Below are 13,318 nucleotides of genomic sequence, written 5' to 3' on the forward strand. Positions count from 1 at the left end.
ACAAGAGAAACCACCACAATGAGAAGCACACGCACCACAACGAAGAGTAGACCCCACTCACCGCAACTAGAGAAAGCCCGCGGGCAGCAACGAAGACGCAACGCAGCCAAAAATAAATAAACAAAATTTATGAAAAAAAAAGGTACCTTAGCTGTCAAAAAGAAGGCAAAGACAACACATGTAGAAAATGACAGTGGAAACTGAGAAAAATTTTAAAAGCTCAAACGAAGACCAAGAATAAAATAAGTATATAAATACACAAATGTTGGAACATGGTAAAGCTCTTCACAGCATTTTCTAGTGCCATAGAGTTGAGCGTTTTTGCTGGGGTGGATTCAAAGGGCAAAGGACCAAAGGGGGAAAAATTAAACATCTATATTATTCATGGAAGCCAGAGGAGGGGAAAATGAATGACCTCCAAGGAAGAAGTGGGAACATCCTCAGTTGTTAAATTTCTCAGGTCACATCTTGTAATGTAAATGTTGGCATCTTGAATCTGTAGCCACGTTCATCTAGTCTTTTGCTCCTTTCTTTCTTTATTTTTAATTTTTATTTATTTATTTTTGAGACAAACATTATTTATTAAAGAATCTAGCTGAAAAGATAGCAATTCACCAATTCCTCTATGATCCTCATGTTATGCATAGGCATCACTCTTAAAACTTACCAAATGGCAGATGCCCAGATCCCACTCTCCAAACTAAAGAAATCAAAATCTCAGGGAGGGACCCTGACGTGTTCATTTTTAGAAAGCTCCACAGATGCTTCTTTCTAATGGGCAACCAGGATGGAGAGCTAGCATCTTAGATACTTGAAGATCTATCCCTGGATTAAATCTGAATAATGAATATGTACATGTTACATGCTTACAACAAAAGCAGACAATATATATAGCTACACATAACACACCCACATTACAACTGGTTTTGGTGGATCACAGGATGTCATGTTATAGGCCTGCATTGAGGGCATCTTAAAAAAAAACACCCTATGAAATCCATTGCCATATTTAGTATGGACTCAGTAGGGATGTTAATTAAGAAGTTAACAAGTCATCCGGTGTCTCCTTATGAGAAATCAAAGAACTTTTGAGGCCTCAGAACTAGTTGTACTTTCACAGAGAAAGTGATATATTTTTCTGTTTTAGACATCATGAATCAGGTAACCACTCCTATCCTCTCCTGTACTTTGGCTCCTACAACAAGTTCAAACTCCACTTTGTGGCCCGGCGCTAGTCCATCTACAGGGTCTCATGCCACACATTTTGCGGACTAACCCCATTCCTTTTTCCACTGTATCTTTTAATTCTCATCTTTCCTTTTCCTATTCTTCTTTCATTAAAAAAAATATGTTGGGCTTCCCTGGTGGCGCAGTGGTTGAGAATCTGCCTGCCAATGCAAGGGACACGGGTTCGAGCCCTGGTCTGGGAAGATCCCACATGCCACGGAGCAACTAGGCCCATGAGCCACAACTACTGAGCCTGCGCGTCCGGAGCCTGTGCTCCGCAACAAGAGAGGCCGCGATAGTGAGAGGCCCGCACACCACGATGAAGAATGGTCCCTGCTTGCCACAACTAGGGGAAGCCCTCGCACAGAAACGAAGACCCAACACAGCTAAAATAAATTAATTAATAAACTCCTACCCCCAACATCTTATTTAAAAAAAAAAATGTTGTGGGAGACAGAGGAGCCCGTGGAAGGTGGCGCCGACGGCCCTGTGAGAGCAAAGCGGCCGTGTGGCTGCCATGTGCCGGCGGCCCAAACATGGGCGACGACGGCCGCAAAGCTCGCGGCCTGCAGCCCTTCGCCTCAGCGGTCGGGGGCGGCGGCCCGGAGGCGGCTGTCACTGAGCAAGCTTTGGTCGTGCCCCCCTTCGGAGTCACGCGCCGCCGCGGCTCCATGTTCTATGCTGAGGATGGGGATGTGGCTCACGAGTTCTATGAGGAGACAGTGGTCACCAAGAACAGGCAGAAGCAGGCCAAGCGGAGGCGGGTGCATGAGAACCTGATTCCTCAGGGCATCGGAAGCTGGATCCCCCCCGCTCGCATCCACGTGGATTTCCCTGCGATCCTCTACGAGGTGTGAACCTGGGGGGTGGCAGGTATAAACACCTCCTGGCCCCAGCAAGAACCCCCCAGGCTCCAGGTGTGGCTTCCATCGAGGAACCTAGGCTGGGCCCACAACCCTGAATAAACTCCCCTGGCCCGGAACCTTCAACGGTGAGCAGGGCCGCCCTACAGTGCTGGTTGGGTGTTGGTTTGTACGTGGACAGGAGTTGGCCGGTGGCCGGCGAGGGCTGACGGCGGAGTTCCCAGTCCCCCTTCCCCAGCAATCCCTCTGAGGGGCGTGGCAGGGCATGTGCTGGTCAGGAACGCCTGGCTCCTGTGCCCTTGCCTGGCCTGCTTTCTTGCAAGCTTGCCCAGGGCCCAGCGCTGCTGGAGGCTACAGCGCTTTACAAGCAAGGTCTGCCTTCTTCCAGCCCCAGGGTGTGGGAGCTGTACACAGTGGGAACTGCCTTTCCTTCTCGTTGGAGCATTTCAGCCGTTTGCTACCTCAATTCCTCCTGTGTTGGACCGAAGCTGGAGGCAGAACAAGCCTGATTCTTCCTGCCTCCCTGCCCGTCTGTTTCCCCCCCACCCCCGATGGATGGACAGGCTGTTAATAGGTGTGGGAGGCTTCTCCCTCTACCCCAGGCTGGGCTCATCCCTCCCCACTGCAACTAGCTGTTGGCCCCCACCCCAATTGAGAGGGCACAGGATGGGGACCAGGAAGGGCTCTGGATGCCTGTGCCTAGGGGGCGTTGCCGCATCCCACCCACCGTGTCCAACCCCCCTTTTGCCCGTACACATCTGCGACCCTGTGGTAGGGACAGCACCCTAGGGCTGCTGCCAGTAGCTCTGAGGAGCCCAGCACCCCTTGCCCTACAGCATACCCATCCCTTCAGGATCAGTAAGAGAAAAGCACTGGAGCCCCTGGGTAGGGACCAAAAGGAGAGAACAATCATAAAGGAATACTTGAAACGTGAACGCTTGTAAACAGTCCAGTCCATGATGTTGGGGCAGAGTCTGATTTCTACAGAGAAAGGACTTTTGAAAAGAATTCCTTACCGTGCAAACTCTGTGTTTTAAGCGTGTGAGGAATGGCTTGGGGAAGGGTAGCCCTCAATCGAGGAAGGCTGTTGTGTTATTTGTTCAATAAAATTACTTGTAGACCCTGGCCATGTAGCTCTCAGTATATGTTTTTCTTTTGCTTGCGAGCACACTTGAGGCAGGATTTCTAAACGGGTAATAACTCATGTCTTTTGATGGCACTGCCTGATTTTGCATCACTGTCATGCAACCTCTGCACATGTCTTCCAGTTCGGAGTGGAGGGCCTAACTTGTCCATCTTACCTACGCGAGGGGCTGCTATCCCTTTATGGGAGGAAGACAAGGTCTGAAGTTTGTTTCCCAAAGAGCGGCTAACTGAAGACACTTTACCCGAAGGAACACCTACAACCATTTTGCTAGTGCCACTTGGCTGTGGTAATCGTGAAGATCCTGATGAGGCGGTTAAAGGAGAACTGGACTTTTTAAGTGCAGGTGGCTTACACTGTGTCCAAGAAGTGGAGTTTCCTTTGGTATCGGTACAAAATTGGCCTTTATTACTAATATGCGCTGCTTGTTCTTTACAGAAATTTATATGTCTATCAGCTGCGTTTTCATTAAATCTCCTCTGGCAATATGGACACTGAATATAATCAGGATCATAAAAAGGTGGAGGAGGCGAGGAAGTGGTGCCACCCTCTTTAAGGGCCTGACTGAGGCCTTTAGCTGCTCTTATGGTGGCAGTGAACTCTTCATGCTTTCTTCTCCAATGACATGGCTCCTTTGGTGGTTCAGGCCTGGGTTTAAGAGGCTTTACTGTTGGAATATCCGTTCCTTCAGCTCTTTGTCTGCTTGAATCAAAAGTCTTCCGTTTTTTAGTGGCAGTTTTCTGGCAAATAGGTCCATATTGTTGTTGTTTTTTTGCTGTACGCGGCCCTCTCACTGTTGCGGCCTCTCCCGTTGTGGAGCACAGGCTCCAGATGCGCAGGCTCAGCGGCCATGGCTCACGGGCCCAGCCGCTCCGCGGCATGTGGGATCTTCCCGGACCGGGGCACGAACCCGTGTCCCCCGCATAGGCAGGCGGACTCTCAACCACTGCGCCACCAGGGAAGCCCCCTGTTTTTTTAATGCCACTGGAAAGGATGTTCTTCCACAAATCTCGCAAGGTAACAGTTCTCCAACTTGGACACTTCCATTCCAGTGACTCCATAGCACCACCGCCTCGGGCTCCGCCAGACTCCTCCGGCAGCACCCACCGCCGCCGCCCAGCTCCGGCCGTAGCCTCCTTTATTTATTTATAATGTATTTATTGAGTCTCTACTGTGTAACATTAGCTCTGATCTCAAAGGGCTTATGAGAGAAAACACAACGAGCATAGATGAAACATTTGGAGAGTAAGAGGTGGTATATAAAAAGAGATAAATTGAATATAAGCAAGTGATAGCCTGCATAGTGCCCTGAGCAACACAATTAAATTCAAGCCATAATCCACGTTCTGATTTTAAAAGTTTCCTACAATTTCTCACTTTCCACTGTAACTAATACCTGGAGTTCAGTAATGTAATTTATCAATGACTATATTTCCATTCTCAAAGAGAACTCTGTTGTTCTTGAAATGCGTGTATGTGTATATGGATGCATACTTAAAAATACCTGTTTGGTTTTGGGGGAGGGAGGGTGGATTTGATTGCATCTAGTGATTGACTCTTCAAATTTAATACCTCTGGGAAAACATGCCACAGGATCATAACACCTAGAGACAGAAGCCTGAAAAGTCAACTAGGTCAATCCCTTGCCACCAGGTAGGATGGAACTTCTGACCGATTACCTAGCCAAAAAGTTATGGTATACATAACCATACATCTTTTACATATTTTCTTCCTGCATATATTGAATCAAAGAACAACCAGGCATCTGGTATTGGAGCATTATAAAGCCATATGTGACGCTCACTAATACAAAATGCCTGGAAGGAAACTAAGTTAATACATATGGCATTAAATTTACAAATGAAGGCTCATCCATCATCAAAGACCCAGAATGTGCACTGCCATGACATAAAAAAGAACTTATGAGAAATATCTGTTTTCACTTGTGCATCATCCCCCTCAACACAAGCAACTAAGAGGAAGACATGTGTGCATTTCCTGGACTTGATCTGGGGCATGCAACACATTTTACGAAGGGATTAAAGGGCCCGAGGTCTTTTACACAAGACTATTATGCCAATTCCATGTCAGAGACAACTTATATTGTGGAGTCTTCAAAAGAAAACTACGTATGCATGAAGCCAAAGCCATAAATATTATTGGAGGTTCTTAAAAAAAAATTACATGTAAGGGACAAAATAGAAGACAGCTCTGGAATGGAATCTTGTGGTTCTACTCCAAACGCTGTATGATTTCCTCTTCCAGGAGAAAGAACATGCAGCTCATCCTCCATCACCCCACATATCTGATTCGAGGAGATATTGACAAGAGAGTTTTTACAAGAATTCTATGATTCACAAAGTCAATGAGGAAACAGAATCCTCCCATGTCTTTGACGTTGGCAGTACCTTCTTAGGATCTCAAAAAGAAAGTTTCTTTCCCTGCCAATTTTGACTTTTTCTATTTGGCAGATGTTAATTTTTTTTTTTTTCTGCCCGTGTTTCTAATGGAGCTTGAAATTTACACGGCTTTTTGGTTGCCTCCTAATTTGTGTGCCGCCATCATCAACGTTATCAGCATAGTTCTGGGAATAGGGTTTATTTACTGCTTCTGTTGAGCCAGCAAATGGAGCAATGCAGAAAGGACTGTTCTGCTCATCCCATTTCAGTGTAGAGTCTCCTTCCAGTCACAGAAACAGCCTTTACTGAGCAGCCAATAACCTTCCTGGGTGCAAAAGTCAACAACCATCTTCTGTGCTTGTTCTTGATGACATTTCTGAGCTGTTTTAGACATAGTCGAGTATATCCTGACCCCTTGACCCCCCTCCTTGTTAACAGGTAACCCAGAAACTGAACTTCTCCCCCACTCATTTCCCTTCTTCAAAGAATCCCTTGTAGGCTTTCTGGGTTCTCACTTCTTTTCCACTCCTTTGTGAGATTACCTATTTCCAAGTCTTCAGATGCTCCATATATATATGTACACACATACATACACACACGCACAGAGAGAGAGAGAGAGAGAGAGAGAGAGAGAGAGAGAGAGAAAGGGAGGTGACGTCCAATTCTGTAAACCTCTGATTTTGCCTTGGCTTTTTCATTGGGTTATGCTTACTCTTCATGACCATATCAATTTCAGGTTAGGAAAAGGGGGAAATAACATTTCTCCCCCCAAGAAAGTATTATTGAAACTTCACAACACATGTTGGAAACAGAGTTTTGGTTTTGGTTTTGAAGTCTTCCTGGTCTTTGGATCCCCCTGTTTTGTCCATTAGTCGGCTTCTGTTGCTTGATTACCAACATTCATACCTTCCACATAAAGGGTTCTGCAATCAGGAAATACATTTGGGAAGCAGAGGGATCCTCATTATTTTTATGCTTTACCTAAATTTTAAATTTACTATTTAAACTATTTTTCAATGTAAAATTCAGGGCATTAAATACATTTACAATGTTGTGGAACCATGAGCACTATCCATTTCCAGAACTTTTTCATCATCCCAAATAGAAGCTTTGTACCCATTAAACAATAACTCTCCATTGTCCTCCAACTCCCAGTTCCAGGTAACATCTACTTTTTGTCACCATGAATTTGCCTATTCTAGGTACCTCATATAAGTGGAATTATACAGTATTTGTTCGTTTGTGTCTGGCTTATTTCACTTGGTATAATGTTTTCAAGGTTCATCCAGGTTGTAGCATGTATCAGAAATTCATCCCTTTTTATGACTAAATGATATTCAGTTTTATGTACATACCACATTCTGTTTACCCATTCACCTGTTGATGCACATTTAGGTTCTTTCCACTTTTGGGCAATTGTGAACAACGCTGTTGTGAACACTGCTGTACTAAGATCTGTTTAAGTCCCTGCTTTCAACAGAAGGACACTTTTGTTTTGCAAAGTTTTCATCCAGAAAAAAATGTCTAGCCAGGTCTCAATTATTAGTAATTTATCCTGGTCCACAAGTTGGATTTGGGGCTGCTCTAGTCACCTGTTTGCTTTCAGATCCATACTTTCCTCTTCTTTGCCTACTCTGTTTGCATGAAACTACATTTCCCAGACGTCCCTGCCCTCTGGCTTCCAGGCAGTTCTAGCCAGTGTAAGGCACTAGAAGGAGACTCAGGGGCAGAAAAAGGGAAAGGCCAGCGTATTTCTTCCTGGATCACTTTGCTACTGGTGGCATCAAGGGCAGGGACTGCATCTCCTGGCTCTAGCTCCCACTGGAATGGCCGACTGGGGTTCCGAGTTCTGCCAACCAACCCTGACTTCTAAACTCTGTCTCCTCGTTTATCCCTCCCGCCCCAGGGAAGGTAGAAGCTTACCACTGCTGTTAACCTCTGGGTTGTCTCATTTTTGCACTTGTGCTGCAAATTGTCTTAAGTTTTCTCTTCTAAATATACCAGGACTGGTTTCTGGGTCCCTGTATGGAACCTGAATGATAACCATTCCATTGGGAAAAGAAGGTCCAAAGTTTCCCAGGATGCAGAACCGATGGCAGTGACTCTTAGCTGTCCTCAATGTATCATCCATTTAGTAGTATATTGTTTCCAAGCTAGACCTGTAGTTTGGTGCGGCCACGTGAATGAGTTCTGGCCAACTGATGTAATCAGATGTGTTGTGTGGCAGATTCTAAACCTTCTTTAGAAGTCAGTTGCTCCATACTCTTTTACCTTCTTCCCCCTTTCCTGCGGTTTGGAACATGGATGTGACAACTGGCATTCCATCCTGGAACATGAGGACGTGGGCCACATTTGGGGGAGAGCAGGACCCAAAGCCAGAGAAGCCTGAGTCCTCGAGAACTTTGTGGAGAAAAACCACCATCCCAGGCCTCCTCTGCCTGCCTCTAGTTTTACATGAGAAGCAAATAAAATTCTCTCTTGTCTAAGCTCCTGATCCTTCCAATCTCTCTATCGCAGCCAATCTGAGATCTAACCAATTCAAGACCCAAGCCATGAGCTCAGTGTCTGTCCCGGACTGCTGATTCATTTCCCTATACTTTTCCTTAACAAACGAAAGCAAGGTCCTAGATCCTCTGGTCTTATTCTGAGTTTTGGCCTCTTCCTGTTTATACTCAGAATTGACCTATTCTCAACCACAAAGCTTTTTATTCCCTTTAACAGCTTCTGCTTTGCTTATTAAATTTTCTCTGAAAGGTAGGGGTCAGAGACAGCTACTTACCAAGCCCATATCCAACCTAGAAAATGATTAGGGTCTGGATGTTAGAGAATTTTTAATTAAAAACCTGGGAACATTGTTCCTCGGGTATTAATAAAGCCAGCAAAATGGAGAATCAGCATGGCCTAACGCTGCAAGACAGACCGTTAGTGTCCTGGTCTCAGAGCCCTCTTCCCAGAGCTGATGGGCTGGAACTATACCTAATGGCTGCCAAGCACAGATAAATCTCACCTCTACTTCACCCAAGTGGGCGTCAATTAGAAATATGGACTTCTAGGATGGTGGTTCCCAAACTTCATTGTGCATGAAAATCACTTGGGGAAACTTATCCGAAATGAAGATTCTCATCCTTCTGCTCAGGATTCAGTTGGACTGGGGTGGGGGCCATGAACCTGCGTGATGAAAAGGACCCCAGGTGTCTCTAAAGCACATGGTCTATGGACCACACTAGGAGAGACCATGCTCCTGGGAAATACATGAAGACTAGAAAACAGCCACAAGTGCAGAGAACTGTCATCAGCTGGGGGTGGGGCTGGAGCACATTCAATGATGCCTCCCACGTCCCAGGAGCTCTGCCAGGCATTTTCGAGACGTCGTCTAGTTTATGCTCTGATAACCTGCATAACTATCGTTATGACACTTGTTTTGCAGTGAGCACCCCGAGGTGCAGAGAAATTAAGCAACTTGCCTAAAGTTACACAGTGGATTCAAAGCTGGGTGTGCGTGTGTGGGTTGGATCTAGTCTACTGGTTCCTCTAGGTTTGCTCTGTACCCTTCCCCATCATGCTCCGTACTCCTAGACACCGACCTGCATGGACGGCATCACAGGGCCCTCTGCCCTCTGGCTTCCACTTGGGCTGGGTCCTGCCAATGGGAAGCGCTGGGAGAAGACTACGGGGAGAGAGGAGAGGGAGTTCAGGGTATTGATTCCCCAGCCGCCCTCACTGCGGGTCTCCAGGGTTGCATCCTTTGACCAAAGGCCACAGCTCTTGTCAGTGGCTCTTGCCACACGACTGTCCCCTTCTAAGTTCCTGTAAGTTCCGTCTTCTTGCCTCTTCCAGCCTAAGGCTGATAACTGGTACCCTTCCTCTCTTTCTGTCTAATTAGGATGAGTGAGTTTGTTGAGGGCAGGGTCTGTATCTTTTTTATCTTTTTACCCCGTGTCTAGAATAGTGCCTGTTTACATAGTCGAAAAATTTTAGTGCATGTTGACATGAATAAGCACTTTACTAGTCCAACAATGTGCTAAATATTCTCTAACTATTAACTCATTTAATTCTTGTTATTTATTTATTTTCTTTTTTTGAGAACCAATGTTTTTTTAAAAAAGAAAGCTATTGGATGTTTGTCCCAGAAAAATGAAAACGTTTATTCGCGCAGAAGTCTGTACACTAATGTTCACAGCAGCTTTATCGATATTTGCAATAGCCCAAGACTGGAAACAAGCCACATATACTTCATTGACTATAAAGTTAAACGAACTGTGGGACATCCATCCATGGTGTATGAGTCAGTGATAAAAGGGAACAAACTCTTCATACGTGGCAACAAGTCAGAAAAAAGCCCATCTCAAAAGGTTATATATATATACTCTGTGATTCCATGTAAGTAATATTCTTGAGGTAACTAAATTATAGAGATGGAGGAAAAATCAGAGATTGCCAGGGGTTAGGGGTGGGCAGTGGAGGCAGATGTGGCTATAAAAGTGTAGTACAGGGGACCCTGTGCTGATGCAACAGCTCTGTATCTTGATTGCAGTAGTGGTAACACAAAGCCACACCTGTGATAAAATCTCTCACACTCACACACACACACACACACACACATGAGTGCTTGTAAAACTAATGGATTGTATAATACCAATGTCCGTTTCCTAGTTTTGATATTGTATTATGGTTATGCAAGGTGTTAGCATTGTGGGGTGCTGGGTAAAGGGTACACAGGACCTCCTTGTACATTTTTCTGCCACTTTCTCTGAATTGATAATTATTTCAAAATAAAAAGTTGAAAAAACGAAAGCTGGTATATTTCATTTCTTCATGTTTCCATTGGCAATAGAGTCCCACTATCCTACTTTTAAAATGGCATTTAGATTTTATTTTATTCTATAGAAAGTATGAATTAAAATAGTGTAGTAGATGCAGAGAAAAAGGTATAGAAGATGTCAAGCCTTTATCTGTTCCTGTCAATTTTAAGTTAAGGGGGATCATGAGAGCTGGAATAGGGACATTTGAAGATGTCTGGAATTATACTTTCTTTTATATTTATTTCAGCAAGATTAAAGACAAACCCACCTACTTAGGAAACTTCACCTTTAGTCTCTTTCAAATAAAAATTCAGAATTATTCACCAATACGGGATCCCTCTTTTCTTCCTCTTTCCCTCCCTTCCTCCCTTTCTTTCTTTCTTTTTTTTTTTTTTTTCGGTATGCGGGCCTCTCACTGTTGTGGCCTCTCCCTTTGCGGAGCACAGGGTCCAGACGCACAGGCTTAGCAGCCATGGCTCACGGGCCCAGCCGCTCCGCGGCATGTGGGATCTTCCCGGATCGGGGCACGAACCCGTGTCCCCTGCATCGGCAGGCGGACTCTCAACCACTGCGCCACCAGGGAAGCCCCTTCCTTTCTTTATATGTATACATACACACACATTCACACACATATGTGTGTAGTGTATTCATTCATATAGTAGTTAAAAAATAAGCCACATTCGAAACCAAGAATACTAAATTAGTGTCAGGAGTGAAAATCTTTATGAATTTGAGCATTTGTTCTTCCCATCAAATCATATACACCAGGGGTAAATATTTCAGACTTAGCAAAAAATGCAATAGATGTGGTTGCTAGAGATGTTCCTTAAAAAGGTAAGTTGATCTTTCTACTTCACCTCTACCCCCAGCCACTGCCTTCTGCCTGGAGGAGCCATGTTGCTCTTTGAAATCACTTCTTATACATCCTGTCTGCTATCCCAAATAGTTCCAATATAACATGATTTCTATTTAAAAAAAGAGAATAAATTCATTAATTTCTTGATAAATGTAAGGCACTTTCCAGTTGCCAACAGAGTCTCTGCAGGTCAGTACCTGCAGGAAAGGAGAAGGGCTGGTCTCACATTTCCATCTTGGAGGAATTCCATCACCACCACCTCAGCTGCTGTTCTGTGCTTGGCCACGTGGAGAAATATAAGTGGTGTCAAGCCAGAATAGCCTCTCTCAACTTGTAAATTAGCAGATTACCAGCAGATCATCTGATTTTCCTCCCTGCTGTTCTCTCACCTGCATGCCAGCAGTGTTTTGAAGTAATATGTCAATACAGGGGCGTAAAGTGATTTATGTTCTACATAAATTTCTAGTTGGGGGTGTAGATGTTTATGACAGAAAAGATCTCCCTTAAATCCACAGCAGACATGTAACAGGAAGGAAATCTCTTAAATACCTCTGTTAATGGTTTGGTACCGGTGGCTCTTGATAAAGGGCCAATTACAGTTTTGAGATCTGTGTGATATAATCTACTCTCTGTGGTTGCAAATTTTAACTTCTTTCTGTGGTCGTGTCCTACCAATTTGGTTCAGTCAAATCAAGAAAAGATAAGATTGGGCTTCCCTGGTGGTGCATTGGTTGAGAGTCCACCTACCGATGCAGGGGACACGGGTTCGTACCCCGGTCCGGGAAGATCCCACATGCCGCGGAGCGGCTGGGCCCGTGAGCCATGGCCGCTGAGCCTGCGCGTCCGGAGCCTGTGCTCCGCAACAAGAGAGGCCGTGATAGTGAGAGGCCCGCATACCGCAAAAAAAAAAAAAAAAAAAAAAGATAAGATTCCTTCGTAGTAAAATGGGAATATTATTACTTCATTTAATACCAAACTAAGGTAACTAAGTTTCCCTGCACTAATTCTGTGTCCATCTGTGAGTCCAGTTAATGAAGAGCAGGAGTTGTGACATTAGCACAGCCTTTGAACCGAGCTCTGATTCTCACTGGGTGTGTCACCTCGGGAATCTGGATAAATGTTTTAAAATAGTTATTTTGCAATGAACCTCAATGTACGTTAAATGTCATCAGAAGGTTAAGAAAAGTCCTTCCAGAAGCCTCCCATTGGAGATGATGGGGCAAAAGCAAACGTGCACGGCCCAGCTATGGGGGAGGGTCTGAGGAAGGGAAAATTGCTGCAGCCCCAAATGAACAGCCACTGCTCTTGGGGCTGTAAGACATCTCCAGAGGAGTCAACATCCCCTGAGAGGTATTATTATCAGGGTTCACCCTGAGAGCTGCGGCCCCAACATCAGAATCAAGAGATCTAACTTCTTAGAGATTTCTGGTAACATCTCCTTTTCGGTGTGAGTTACTCTCAAAATGCTGGGGCAGGTGTGGGAGAGACAGCCAAATTTCAAAAATTAAATGAAGGCACTGGCATTGCCAACTTACCTTTCTGCCTAAGGATGTAAAAACAAGCAAGCAAAAATTCTAGATCTAGTTAACATGGTCTGAGAATGAAGTTTTCTGTGAAGATGACAGATGCCACATCCCAAAGGAAGATGCCACGAGCCTTGCACATACCACACAAGGTTTGCAAAAGAGGTGTGAAGCCAGTTTCATTATCTTGACCCCTCAGTCATACCAAGAGCATATAAAGGTTGAGAGCATATGCTTAAAGATTTCTTTAAAACAAAATATCAAGTGTTGGTGAGGATATGGAACAACCAGAACTCTTATACACTCCTGGAGGGAGGGTTTATTATTAAAACCACTTTGAGACACTGGAAGAATCTACTAAGGCTGAATATATATGTACAGACTGAATTGTATTCCTCACCCCCAAATTCATACACTGAAGTCCTAACCCTTAGTATGTCGGAATGTGACCATATTTGGAGATGGGATCTTAAAGAGGTAATTTAGTTAAAATGAGGTCATTAG

The 13,318-nt window shown here is 44.7% G+C and overlaps 2 protein-coding genes across 2 annotated transcripts in view; one reads left to right on the forward strand and one right to left on the reverse strand.

Annotated features, from left to right (window-relative positions):
• Window positions 1-1,763: 1,763 nt before the first annotated feature.
• On the forward strand, window positions 1,764-2,084 carry LOC307065482 (tumor suppressor candidate 2-like; the record flags this gene model as incomplete). The annotated part of the gene is made up of 1 exon (XM_079722321.1): window positions 1,764-2,084. One exon carries the CDS (start codon window positions 1,764-1,766, stop codon window positions 2,082-2,084), a length of 321 nt encoding a protein of 106 aa, XP_079578447.1.
• Window positions 2,085-3,199: 1,115 nt separating this feature from the next.
• The window catches only part of LOC307065354 (zinc finger C2HC domain-containing protein 1A-like), a gene marked incomplete at both ends in the record, with an annotated part of 36,157 nt that continues 26,038 nt past the window's right edge, over window positions 3,200-13,318 (reverse strand). The window contains 3 exons of the mRNA XM_079722160.1: window positions 3,200-3,275; window positions 3,340-3,974; window positions 9,218-9,508. Of these exons, the coding sequence (XP_079578286.1) occupies window positions 3,200-3,275; window positions 3,340-3,974; window positions 9,218-9,508 (1,002 nt within the window). The remainder of the gene's footprint in view (window positions 3,276-3,339; window positions 3,975-9,217; window positions 9,509-13,318) is intronic.

The sequence above is a fragment of the Hyperoodon ampullatus genome (genome assembly GCF_949752795.1).
Source record: "Hyperoodon ampullatus genome assembly, chromosome: 17".
Lineage (NCBI taxonomy): Eukaryota > Metazoa > Chordata > Mammalia > Artiodactyla > Ziphiidae > Hyperoodon > Hyperoodon ampullatus.